Consider the following 13,819-nt stretch of genomic DNA (forward strand, 5'->3'; position numbering starts at 1 on the left):
AGCAACAAGGAAGTAATCAACGGTGGGTATCATATTGTCGACATCATATATATGATGGGGTTACTCTTTAACTTGTTTGGGACTAATGGCACTACTTCTGAATCGGCCATTGTTGTGTTTGACATCGTGTATATCGCCTTACAAACTTCATATACTCATATTCGTTGTCAACGTTTGGGAATGTGTACGAAAGTTGAGATAGTCATGTTAGTTTTGTCTTGAACCTGAACTCTCAAAAATAATATGTACTTTTAAATTGTTTAAATGTATTAAATTTAATTATTAATATATAATTTATTTTTTATTATCATTATTTTATTTATTATAATATTAAAAAAAAAATGACAATACATGGTCACATCTCAACTCATCTAGTACTATAAAATATGTCCAACACATAGTAGCATCTTGGAAATACGATTTGTGTATGTCCCAAAAAATAGGATAGTTTAATAATTGTTAGCAAGTTATTCCTAATCCATAAACAGTATCATCACAAAGACCACTTGAGTAGGAAGAGTCATCAAAAGGAGCAAATTTTTATTTCCATTTTTGCAACAATGATGACTAACTAATATTCTCATTGATTGGTATTGAGTTTAATTCAGTTTACAATATTCCTAGTCCTGAAAAACAGTCATAAATAGCACCTTTCTGCTCATCTATACAAATAAAAATAACTAACTAATACTAATCCTAATCATCATCACCACCCCCATCACCCATGTCAACATCGCCATCTCCATAATCGTTGTCGTCAGCCTCCACAATCGGTGCATTATTTTCTACTACATCATCATGCCCCGTTGCCTGAGGTAGTTCATCCATCATTGCTAGCATGGATTCCAGATTTTCATCACTTAAAAATGAGGGATATGGTTTTGACACCTGCAAATGAAAATTGTTGAGTTAGTGTTTTTGGTTTTATGGTGATGAAAATTGATTATGATTGAAATGGAATTCAATATAAGCAATTTATAATAAATAAATTCACACAAATAAATTGAATAACAAATTTAAGGATAAAAATCACATGGCAGAGGCTAAAACTCCAAAATTCAACTTCAAATGAGAATCTACTATAGACGCAAAAACAATTCTACTTGAGAATGCATGTCAGAATTAATTTTGTATTTCTAGATTCACTTTTACCTCACAGAAATGAATATTTTAATCTTCAGCCTCAAGTATGAGGTGCAGAAAAATTGGGTCAAATTCACATTGACCTACAACTTAATAATATCTAAACACTCCATAAAAGAGAGTACTAAAACATGCAAATTTCGATATGATGGCTCAATTAAAATTTCAATAGATTGAATTTTACTGCATTGCTGTTAGCCTGTTAGGAGACATATAAATGACTTTTCAGAAGATTTACTTTGAACAAACAGTTTCTTTCCTCAGCACTTTCCACAAGCTTGTTCCATTGTACACTCCTCCTCAATGTTGAGGCAGACCCAACAACCTACAGAAAAACAACAATCATGCATCGCGATACTGCTAATGTACCAAATGAAATTATCAAAAGCATCATGTTAACCCCATAATGATACAGTACCAACACTGCAGACTTTGCTCTAGTGATCCCAACATTCATTCGTCGGATGTCCTCCAGAAATCCTATTCCTCTTTCTTTGCTTGCTCTGACACATGAAAATATTGCAACATCCTTTTCACGTCCCTGAAAAGAAATGAGAGTACTCTTTAGTCCAAAATCAAATGTGTCAACCATGTAAGAAGCATATTAGAGAGGGAAGAAGCCAAAGTTACAGAAATACTTCAAGTGACAACTAATTGGGAGAAGTGAGTACTAAGAGTCTAAGACCCATTACCCATCTATTGAGCAGGAAATTTATGACTACTCGCACTATGATTCTTTTGATATCCCAGGCTTGCACTCTCCCTTGTTTAATTAAGGTATAAACCATATCAAGATGTCTATGTGAAATTACAAAATTTGTGTCAATCCACATTATGATTCTTCGGATCTCCCACACTACCCTTGGCCTACAAGTAAAATAGGTTACTGTCGCAGTCTGTTGTTCCAACAGTTTAGCAGCAGTAGTCCTGATGGAGGAAATTAGAAATTATCTTTTAATATCTTTGATATTATATTAGAGTATTGTAAGTTATTTTCTATGATTAGTTTATAATTTGAGAGTATCTCTTAGGATTGTATTTTATATTACTTATTATAACAATTTGTTCTTGATTTTCTATTTATGTAGGATTAAGTATATGTATGCCTATAAATATGGATTAGTGTTTAGTCTTTTGTATCAAGTGAATATCAAGTTATTATCAATAATATTCAAGGGTCTAATTATTTTTCACCTTTTATCTAAAATCCCACAACTTAAACAAGGTTAATGATCCAAATGATTAAAAATCAGAATTGTTGAAGTTATGGGATTTTGGATAAAAGGAGGAGAGAAAATAATAAGAGCTTTAATATTATTGATAATAGTTTTATACTGACTTGATTATAAAAGACTCGATACTTTTCGCTATTTATACATATAGACTCAATCCTAAATCAGGAACAAATCATAATAATAATGATAGATATTCTAAAATAGTTCTATGATTATAAATTGATCATAATAACTCAAGATACTCTAATATAATATAAAAGATAATAAGATATTTTCTAATATTCTAACAAGAACCATATTCAAGTGTTTGAAATTATCGTATTTAATAAATACTGAAAGCAAAAATGAAAATGAAGGATACCATATAATTAACATTAAGCTACTATACCTGGCAACCATCAACGGTACATATATCCACTACTTTCTCTGCTGACACACCAAAAGTCTCTTCGAAACGTTGTTGGAAGAGCTTGACTTGTTGACTATAGGGTGATATAATTGCAACTTGGTTACCTGACTTGAGTGTCGGATAAAGTGTTACCAATTTTTGATACAAGAATAGGACAAAATCAACTTCCTCAACATTTATCCATGAACCACTCCCAGATGGCTTAGCTTCTTCTCCCTCGTGTATATCAAAGAAAGAGAATGGGCCGAAGCAACGGTACTTATGCCATGCACGTACAGTCTGTGATTTGACGCCATCCCCATCTTCCAAGGAATTATCATAAAACTCCCTAGAGGGAAAGCTTCTTATCTGTATGATCATAATATAATAAAACCCACATAGAAAAAGTGTCAGGAAATTTTAATAGATGGAGAGTATGCAGGACAAATATGAAAGTGTCAGGAACTTTTAATAGATGGAGAGTAATTTAGATACTCAAGTTCCACTTCCTAACAAGATTGGTAGAATCTCTATTTTTTCAGTTGATTCATTTTAAATAAACTCTATTTTACAGGTTACTGTTTTCTTGGTTATGTGAAGAAATGAAATCCTAGGCAAAATACCTAAAAACTTGGATGTGAAGCCTTGAAATATTATTCTATGTTTTCCATTTGTAGTATGTATGTTTCAATTTAAAACATTCTCTCCACCTTCTCCTATTTCTAATATACACCATTCAATTTAAAATTTTGCCATTCCAAGTTTCCTGACTAGGCATCATCAAAATTCATTGCTCCAAAACAATTCAATTTTAATAGAGTAAATGATAGGAAATCATCGGATTGCCAAACAAGGTAAAAAGGTCTGTAACAAACTGCTGCTGAATCAGCTATATAAGGCGGTGACCACATAACTGTAATCCAGATTTTCTGTTTCTCCGATTCTAATATTACAATAACTGAAATTCTCTCTCTAATCTTCATCTTGTACGATATGTTTTCTGTTTATCTATTATGGTATTGTGAGCCTTTGATCCATAATCCATGGCTGAACCAACTCCAACTCCTACTCCTTCTGCGCAAACTTCACGAGATCAAACAATATCCAGTTCGATGAATATCTTCAAGACGTTTACACAACACATCACCATCAAACTTGATGAATTGAACTATCTCTCATGGAAGCAACAAGTTGAAGGTATCGTTAAAACATACAAATTCCAGTGTTACCTGGTGAATCCAAAGATTCCACCATGCTATCTCACCGTTGGAGATCGAACAAAGGATTCTGAAAATCATGAGTACAGAGTGGGAACAGCAAGATTCACTACTGTTTACATGGCTTCTCACTACACTATATGCTTCTGTTCTTCCTCGTGTTGTTTGTTGTGCTCATGCTCACCAAGTTTGGGATCAAATCCAGGTCTTCTGAAGTCTCGTGAACTCCGCAATGAACTCATGTCCATCACGAAAGGTGAGGAAACGATTATGACATTCTTTGTGCGAATTTATCAGCATTTCAGTGGTAATGCGGTGTGCGGTGGTTGTGGAAATTGTGGTAGCTATTGTGATCGTAATAGAGGTCAATCTAGGGTTCAGACTCAGATCTGCTACAAAACAGGGCACGGAGCTGAGTGTATGTTGGCACCGTCACTCTAATCAACCTCCGCCTTCACATCTGTGGCAAGATCAAGTTCCTGCGAACACCTGAAGTGCACACCTGGTTTTCAAGCACGACCTCCTCAAGCACCTTCACCGCTCCGTCAACCTCAAGCTTATCTTACTGGACCTGCACGTCCAGCATCAATAACGCCAGTGTCTCCTTATCTGGATTTGGTCATGTGCTTGGCAATGGACAAAGTTTGCCCATTGAATCTATTGATTCACATGTTTTCCGCTCATCTTATGCACTACATACCACACTTGCACTGAATAATCTTCTACTGGTTCCTTTAATCACAGAATGTAATCTTTGTCAGTCAATTGGCCCATGACAATCGCATCTACTTTGAATTTCATCCTGACAAATGCCTGGTTAAATTACAAGCCACTTCTAAGGTGCTTCTTCAAGGATCACTGGGACAGGAAGGTCTCTACTACTTTAATCAGCTTCCTACCTATACCACTTCACCTGGTACTATTCATTTAGTTTCACCTAACGTTCACACACTCACTCACAGTAACAAATAACTGTGCAAACTGGACAAGGTCCTTCAACCTATACCAGCACAATAGACTAGGTCACCCTCATCATGAGGCTCTTAAAGTAGCTTTGTCATTATGTAACATTTCAATTCCTATGAAATCAAAACTTGATTTCTGTACTGCTTAATGTTTAGGGAAAGTTCATCGTTTACCTTCTACTGCTTCTACTACTAATTACTCAGCACCTTTTGATTTACTATTTGATGATGTTTGGACCCTGCACCTATGCTCTTTGTATCTGGTTACAAATATTTACTAACTTGTGTAGATGCATCTACCAAGTACACTTGGGTGTTTCCTCTCAAGCTCAAATCAGAGGTTCATTCCACTTTCACACACTTCATTGCACCTATTAGGGTTTGGCACTTATTAAGGCAAATATTATCACTCAGTTTGGCACCAAGTAACCAACCTACATTTTCTCTAACTGTCCTATGTCCCCAAATAACCAACCAGGAGGACGATTCTAGGCTGTGGCGTATGGACGCCATACTTCATTCGAATCTTTGCTCTCCAGGCCTTAAAGTTTAAGCCACTAAAAATTTGAATTTGAATGCTGTCTAGTTATCTTACTGAAATTAATTTGTATGCCGACAGTAAGACAGCAAATTATTTTAGCTTAACAGAGTACCGTACATAAAAAGAGAGAAGGGGGCTTCTATTCACATTCATATGATACTTTTGAAACTTAGTTTTATGGCATACTTTAGGTGTGCATATTAATAACTGATAAATGTTTTTAATTACATCATGTTAATTATGGCAGAAGAAAGAAAAAAATTAACAGTATCTGCTGGTTAAGACTTATTTTGAATTGGCTTGCAAGGAAACTATTTTAGAACAACAATTATTTTAGGTTGCCAAATAGTCTCCAATAAGACAAGAATAATTGTTTGTTATATTTATTCCAGTATCAAGGGTTTTAGTATCTGTTTGTATCAAATAGTACAGACTGATGAGAAATCTGGCAAACAAATAAACATTAGAAGTATCTACTTAGTTTTCAAGCGAAATTATCTCATGTCTCAACCTCTTGATATTCATTTGATCACAGAATAAGAAAATATAATGAACAAAACAATTTTGCATGAGTCTGCTAAACATGCACCAACCTCAGGATGCATTCGATATTGAGTCTTCAACATTTTAACTGGATAACCAGCCTGCTTCAGTCTTTCAAATAAGCTTGTGCCATATCTTAAGTTTGTGAAACATAAAAGACGCAAAATTCAGGTCTTTATCAAAAGATTGGATTAATGTATCAAATCATACAACTATCCGCAACATAACTTCTTACCCATGATTCTTAGCAACATCCGAAATTACAGTTGCTGGAAGTTGAGCTGGATCACCAACCTTAAAAATAATAAGAAAAAGTAACAATGTTAAGAACAAGATTTTCCCAAAAAGATTTTCAAAGTGTTTATTCCCGCACATTTTTAAAAGGTTCAATCATAAATGTTGCTCAATAGTATTTCCATTTGGCAGGCATTGTTTAAACAATTAGTAAACATGAATTATGAATTATGAGTTTCTTTTCTATATACAATTTCACACCTTTTAAGTTAAGGGTTATGATCGATAATAATTCACTTTCTTTACAGATGTTGTCAAAAGGTATTTCTCCTTTGAAATTTGTACTGCATAAATAATTAGACAGTTAACATGTAACACTATGCATTCTAAGATGCAACAGAAACTTAAATATTATAAAATACAAAAAGGTGCAGAGTTCTATAATGAAAGAAGCAGCAATTGAAAATACCAGAAAAACTTTTTTGCATTGATTGGCCAAGGGAACAAGAGTAGCAGGTTCCACCTGTTTAGAAGTAACATGTCATATAAAGAAATAAAGTATATAAATAAAATAGGCAACATTGTTATCCTTTCATATAATCACTAATCTAATCATTACAAATATTAACAAGATAACAAAACAACTCGACAAAATAACCAGGAACCATTAAATGCTTAAAACATGTAAAGGTAGGTACTCTAGTCTTTTGGGTATTCTATTATTGCTTCCTGTAAATAATACATATATGCCACTTCGTAAAACAATTGTGTTATCTTGAAATAGCAGTTTTCTTTCTACTTTTAAACAGCAATTTTGTTTTGAGCGGCTCTTCATTATGTATGGACTGCTACTTGAAACAGAGATGGACACTTCACAGTGGTTTAACACAGAAACAGTTGAATCAACGGTGAAATGAATGGGATTCAGGTTTCGTGGGCTACCTGCTTACAGTTAGGATTTGATAGAGTGATATGGTGTGTGGGGAAGTGTGCCCAGTGTTGAGAACTGAGAATTTACAGTAACAACCAAACTGCTATACATATATTGCCAATAGTCCTGTGTTTCTTAGGGTTAAAACATAGAAGTCAAATGCCATCTTGTTAGGAACGCTTCAGCAAGGGCTGATTTTGCTAAAATGCTTCAGACAAAAACAGAGTGATTAAGGTAGGTATGTTTGTTCCAAGGCATCTAAATATATTCCTAGAAATATATGGATTGAGAATGGGCATTCAATGTTTGTTACATATTTAAACAAAATTATTCTAAGGTATAAAAGATTTCCAAGCAAAAAATAACTTCCACATTTCCACACAAAAATTCCCCAAGAAGGGGTTGGAAAATGAATTCCAACGAACATGAGAATGTTATAAGGTTGTCGAACACTTTTTTCAAACAATGATTTTACATGCCTTCTTCTCTGGACCTAGGTAGTCAATCCCAGATAGCGGCGTGTCGCGGCCAACCCCGGAAACCGGGATAGCGGGATAGCGGGTTGCGGGATACCGGGATTTTTTGAACAAATTATATGAATAATACTATATAAACATGCATAATAAAACAATATTCAAACTCATAAACATTCATAAATAGTAACAAAAAAATAAACATTCATAAATTAAAAAATAAAACAGAAAGAAAAAATAAAAACAAAAAAGTAACAAAAAAATAAATTAAATAAAAGAAATAGAAAGAATTAACTAAGTAACAAAAGATAAAAAAATTAAATTAAAATAAAAACAGAAAGAGAAAGAGAAAGAAGTAAAAAGAAAAGAAAATTAAATTAAAAAAAAGGAGTAAAACCAGGATGGGAACATAGGAAGTAAAAACAGAACAGAGAAAGAAATAAAAGAAAGAGAACCCATGACGAAGAGGAACGGCGCAGAGGAACGAACGAGTGAGGAAGACGAACAGGCGAAGAGGAACGAACGAGGAAGGATGAACGCAAAGGAGACAAAACGGACGACGAAACGGCAGTGAGGAAGGACGAACGCAGAAGAGACAAAACGGACGACGAAACGGCAGTGAGAAGACGAAACGGCTGAGGAAGGAGACTAACTCTAAAATTTGAAGGACAATACCAAAATTACCCTTAAAACATTTTAAAAATTTAAGGGCAAAATTGGTTTTTCAAGGAAAAAAAAAGAATTTAAAAAAATTTCTGTTTTCTAGGGTTTGAGAACCCACGACCCGGAACGCGACCCGGCCCAGATCGCGCGCGATCTCTTCTTTCCCCGCGACGCACTGCGCCGCCGCGGCCATGTCCTTCACCGCGCCGCTCCGGCGCGATCCCGCCGCGAACCGGCGCTATTGACTACCTAGCTCTGGACAACAATGTACCTCACTCTCTCTTATTTCACAATGAATCTCTCCTTCTATCTTTGGCTCCACTTGTTATGTTCATGATCTAACTCTAGGTCTTGATAAGTTTGAAGGCTCGTGCAATTAAGTGTACCTTTCTTGGCTATTCACGGGTACAACAAGAGTATCGATATTAATCTCCTTCAACTCATCGTTTCTACATATCTGCAAACTTCACTTTCTTTGAAGATACTTCATCCTTCAATTCGTCAATTTCACAAGAATCTATCTCTTAAGTATTACCAGTTCCCTCTATTTCATTTGTTTCTGACTCGTCAGCCTCAAACACTACAGAGTCTTCCATCCCTTTGGTTCGTCCTTTCCTTACTTATTAGCATTGTTCTCATCCTACACTAATGGAGGAAATTGTCATTGAAGAGATTGGTTCTTCATCTCATGTTCCAATCCCTCAACCTGCTTCGGCCCAATCTGAACTACTTGTAGACCTATCTATAGCTCTTTGCAAAGGTACTTGCTCTACTAGTAACCCTTATCACATCGCATATCCCCTCCCCAATATGCTTTTGTGTCTACTATTTCTTCTGTGTCCATTCCATAGAAAGGATACGAAACACTTTCTCACCCAAGATGGCGGTAGGCTATGATTGATGAGATGACAACTTTAGATTCCATCCAGACTTCGACTCCTGTCCCCTATCCTCTGGGGAAATCTATAGTTGGTTGTCAATCGGTATTCACAATCAAGGTAGGACCAAATGATCATATTGATTGCTTAAAAGCTCATCTTGTAAAGGCTATAGTCAGATTTTCGGTCTAAACTATGGTGACGCTTTTTCTTCAGTTGCAAAGATGGCTTATATTTGTCTTTTCTTACCTATGGCAGTTATGTGCAGTTAGTCTCTCTATCAATTGGACATCAAATTTTCATTTTTACATGATGATTTAGCGAGGAAGACTATTTTCAATTGGACTCCCAAGTTTGTAGGTTGTGAAAAGGCCTTATATTTCCTTAAGCATAGTCCTAGAGCATGGGTTGGTAGATTCAGTCCAGTTCTTCAAGAATTTGGCATGGTCCATAGCGAAGTAGATCATTTGGTGTTTTAGACATTCCTCTTGTTAGGATATTGAGTAATGAATATTAGAGTAGTTAATAGTTAGTTGGTTATGAGGTAGTTAGGACTTTTGTATATAAATAGTTATGTACTTAGTGGAGATAGGATTGAATATTTGTAATTGTGAAAAGGAAACACTTGGAGGAGAGACTTCTCTCCTAGTTCTCAATAAAAATGTTCTTTCTTAGAGGGAGTCATTTTTTAGGAAAATACTCGATAAAAGAATTCTCTTAGAGGAAGTATGCTTTTGACATTTTGGAGGAGACTGGGATATTAGATTGCAAGCCCAATGACACACCTAGGGATCCTAATACCATGTTCATACCAAATCAGGGGGAGTCACTTTCAGACCCTAGTAAATATTGAAGGTTGGTTGGAAAGTTGAGCTGACATATTGTGGCTAGACCTGACATATCTTTTGTTGTTAGTGTTATGAGTCAATTCCTTAATTCTCCTTGTGATAGTCATCGGGATGCAATCAGTTGAATCTTGAGATATATAAAGGGGTCTCCAGGAAGAGAAATAGTTTATGAGAACATAGGTCACACTAATGTTGTTGCATATCCAAATGCAGATTGGGCTAGATATCCTTGTGACCGACGCTCAACCTCTAGTTATTGTGTTGTTATTGGAGGGAATCTAATTTCTTGGAAAAGCAAAAAGCAAAGTGTCGTTGCTAGATCGAGTGCAAAGGTTATATATTGAGATATGGCTCTCACTATAGGTGATTTATTTGGTTGAAACAACTTCTTGATGAGTTAAAGTTTTGCAAGTCTGAATCAATGAGTTCCATATGTGATAGCCAGATAACACATTGCATTTAATCCAATCTTCCATGAGCGGAAAAAACACAGATAGATTGCCACATTATCCATGAGAAGATTCTTTCTGGACAGATCGCTATATCTTTTGTGAATTATAATGATCATTTGGTTGATATTTTCACCAAGTCTCTCAAAGGCCCGTGGAATCTTATATATGTACCAAGCTTAATGCATACGATAAATATGCACCAGTTTGAGGGGGAGTGTGGAGACATTGCCTTATTTTTCTTTCCCTTATTTCTATCATTGAGGGGGAGTGTGAGATATTGCCCTATTTTTCTTTCCCTTATTTCTATTATGTAGTTGTCATTCTTATCTCAATAATTTAGGGATCTTGATTATAATCTTTAATTATAAATACGTAAGGTTGGGGGTTTAGCCTCTCAAGCAATTCAAATCAATTCATTCAAGGGAAAAAAAAAATCTAGGGTAACCTAGCACTTGATACCATATTGAATGGATTGATTTAAATTGCTTGGGAGGCTAAACCTCCAACCTTGTGTATTTATAATTAAAGATTACAATCAAGATCCCTAAATTATAGGAATAAGAATGACAACTGTTCAAATATTATATTAGAATACCAAGCCAGTTGATACTCCTATGGATCCAAATGTCAAATTCCTACCTAATCAGGGGGAGTCTCTATCAAATTCAGGAAGATATAGGAGATTGGTTGGAAAATTAAACTATCTCATAGTCACCTGTCCTGACATTTCCTTCGTTGTCAGTGTGGTAAGTCAGTTCCTAAATTCTCCTTGCCAAGAATATATGGAGGTTGTAATCTGGATTCTTAAATACATCAAAAGTGCACCTGGAAAAGGTCTATGATAGAGGACATACTCAGATAGTTGGCTACTCAGATGCCGATTGGGCAGGCTCACCCATTGATAGACGATCTACTTCAGGTATTGTGTACTTGTTGGAGGAAATTTAATATCTTGGAAGAATAAGAAACAAAATGTTGTTCGAAGATCCAGTGTTGAGGCAGCATACAGGGCCATGGCACTAGTATCATGTGAACTAATCTGGTTGAAACAGTTAGTGAAAGAACTTCAATTTGAAGAGGCCAACACAATGACACTAATATGTGATAATCAAGTTGCATTGCACATTGCCTCAAATCCTGTTTTTCATGAGAGGACCAAGCATATTGAGATAAACTGTCATTTTGTTAGAGAAAAGATCGAATTGGGTGACATCATCACTAGCTTTGTCAATTCCAATGATCAGTTGACAAATGTTTTTACAAATAAAGGAAAGAAAATAGGGCAATATCTCAACAGTCCCCTAATGTAATAAGTTGGATGTGATTGATATCTATACTAGCTTAAGTATAAAGAATAATAACAAATTATAATATGTGGAACATTAACTGAATCTTTTGGGCATTTACACAAGCACACACTTAGGTATGTATAAGTATGTCACAACTTGACACAATTGTGTTATGGCTTATTTCTTTTTTTCTTTCTTTCTTTGTTTATCTCTCGATAAAAGGAAAAATAAATTTTCACATAAGAATCTATCATAGGTGCTACCCCAAACTGTATCTTCCATTTATCGCAACATTCTCATATCTTCAATACTTATCTTACATTTTGTTAGCTCTTAACCATCACCACTTAGTCCAAACATTGCAGATCTTATAGCTATGTGATATTTTTTCCGTTAAGCTTGAGTGGTACTTTCCATCACAAGTTACCCTAGAAGCATCACTTATTTCATTCACCCTACTTTAATCCTATATGGTTGACATCTCTCTCTATCTCCTAGTCATTTGGTACGATGGACCAAGATACTTTATTCATGAAAACTATGACCTGATATGTTCTCTGATTTTCACCTCTAATAAGCTAGAATTTGTGTGCCACCTACTGATCTCACCATGATAGCCGCAATATTTAGGATATGAAGGAACTTCTTTGGACTAAACTATGCCAAGTTAATATATACTCAAAACAATCTAACAGGTGATTCAGCAATTAAACTGAAGAAGAATTCACTCTTACAGCTTGTGCGGCTTCATCTATAATCACAACATCAAAACTGCGACTTAGTTTACTGAAAACATGTGAACCACTAAAGCTGAGGGTGGAGAAGACCTGCCAAGAAGAAGAAAAATGAGAAAATCACATTGCTTTTTGCATTTTCTTTTGAATTTAGCTTAAAGCTTGAAATACATACAATTGTAGCCTCGTCCAAAATTGCAGCCCGGATACTGTCATCATTGCTTCCAGCAGATGCGTTACTCTGCTTCTCAGTTGATTTGTTTGAACTAGCACGTTTTTTTTTCACCTGCAAGCCAAATTTTAAAAATCAAAGTTTGACTCAAATGACATTTATAAGTCCATCTTAACCATTCAAATTGCAATACATGCCCACATTCAAGTACAGCTTAATAGTGATAAATAATTTCGTTTTTCCAAAAAGCTATCTTGGGAAACTAGACTATAAAAATTATTATTTTTTCAAAATAAGCTAATTCTAGCATGCAAAAGATGTCAAAATTAGACTTCTAATTCATTATACATAATTAGATACTACCATCGTCTCTATATATAAGACCTCGTTGACCAACTCACGAGAATTAAGAAAGTTGATTGCAGCATTAAATGTGTTGAAAATTTGAATTGTTTTGCTAGTTTACCCTTGAAGAGAGAAAATTAATTTATGTTTTTATTGTAGTATTTATCACAGATTGTAGAAAAATATATAACAATATTAGGGGTAGGTTAGTAAAGAAAAAATTAATGCAGTTGAAAAATTGAAAGGGGACTTATAAAAGGGGCTGAGAAAAATCTCATGAGAGTCCTATATTTAGGGATGGAGGTAGTAGTTTTTTTTTCTTTTCAAAAAAACTATCTAACACTCAAATGTTTCTCAGTTCAAGAAATATGTATCATGCTAGATTTATTTTCTTGCCAAAAATGTATTTCCTCGGTTTGTAAAAGGTCAACACTACACATCAGAGTGTTTGAACACATCATAAAGAAACCGTTGTTTTTGGGTAGAATAAATAAAACCAGTGTTTGTGAACATGCTTTGGGCTGGAAATCTACATACTGGGGTTAATACGCAATAAGATTGGATTACCGAATTATAAGATGGATGAACAAAAACTAAAACCATGATTCATGAAAGCAAAAGAAGTAGATAAAGTTTCACTTTTCAGTCCTAGGGAAGAGTGACAATATGAAGGGCGGTAATAGATCAAATTAGCCTATTCCAAATCCAGCCACAGATAAAGACAAACACTTGCTTGACAGAGATCTAGGCTGTCAAATCAGAACTGCA

General features: G+C 35.0%; 1 protein-coding gene across 1 annotated transcript in view; it reads right to left on the minus strand.

Moving 5' to 3' along the window:
* Positions 1 to 506: 506 nt before the first annotated feature.
* The window catches only part of LOC101515084 (probable helicase MAGATAMA 3), a 30,686-nt gene continuing 17,373 nt past the window's right edge, over positions 507 to 13,819 (minus strand). The window contains exons 12-20 of the mRNA XM_004513593.4: positions 12,710 to 12,820; positions 12,535 to 12,627; positions 6,736 to 6,789; positions 6,268 to 6,326; positions 6,083 to 6,167; positions 2,767 to 3,135; positions 1,562 to 1,684; positions 1,382 to 1,468; positions 507 to 888 (exon numbers count right to left, since the gene is read on the minus strand). Coding sequence (XP_004513650.1) covers positions 697 to 888; positions 1,382 to 1,468; positions 1,562 to 1,684; positions 2,767 to 3,135; positions 6,083 to 6,167; positions 6,268 to 6,326; positions 6,736 to 6,789; positions 12,535 to 12,627; positions 12,710 to 12,820 — 1,173 coding nt within the window. The 3' untranslated portion in view covers positions 507 to 696. The remainder of the gene's footprint in view (positions 889 to 1,381; positions 1,469 to 1,561; positions 1,685 to 2,766; positions 3,136 to 6,082; positions 6,168 to 6,267; positions 6,327 to 6,735; positions 6,790 to 12,534; positions 12,628 to 12,709; positions 12,821 to 13,819) is intronic.

This window comes from Cicer arietinum, chromosome 4 (genome assembly GCF_000331145.2).
Source record: "Cicer arietinum cultivar CDC Frontier isolate Library 1 chromosome 4, Cicar.CDCFrontier_v2.0, whole genome shotgun sequence".
Lineage (NCBI taxonomy): Eukaryota > Viridiplantae > Streptophyta > Magnoliopsida > Fabales > Fabaceae > Cicer > Cicer arietinum.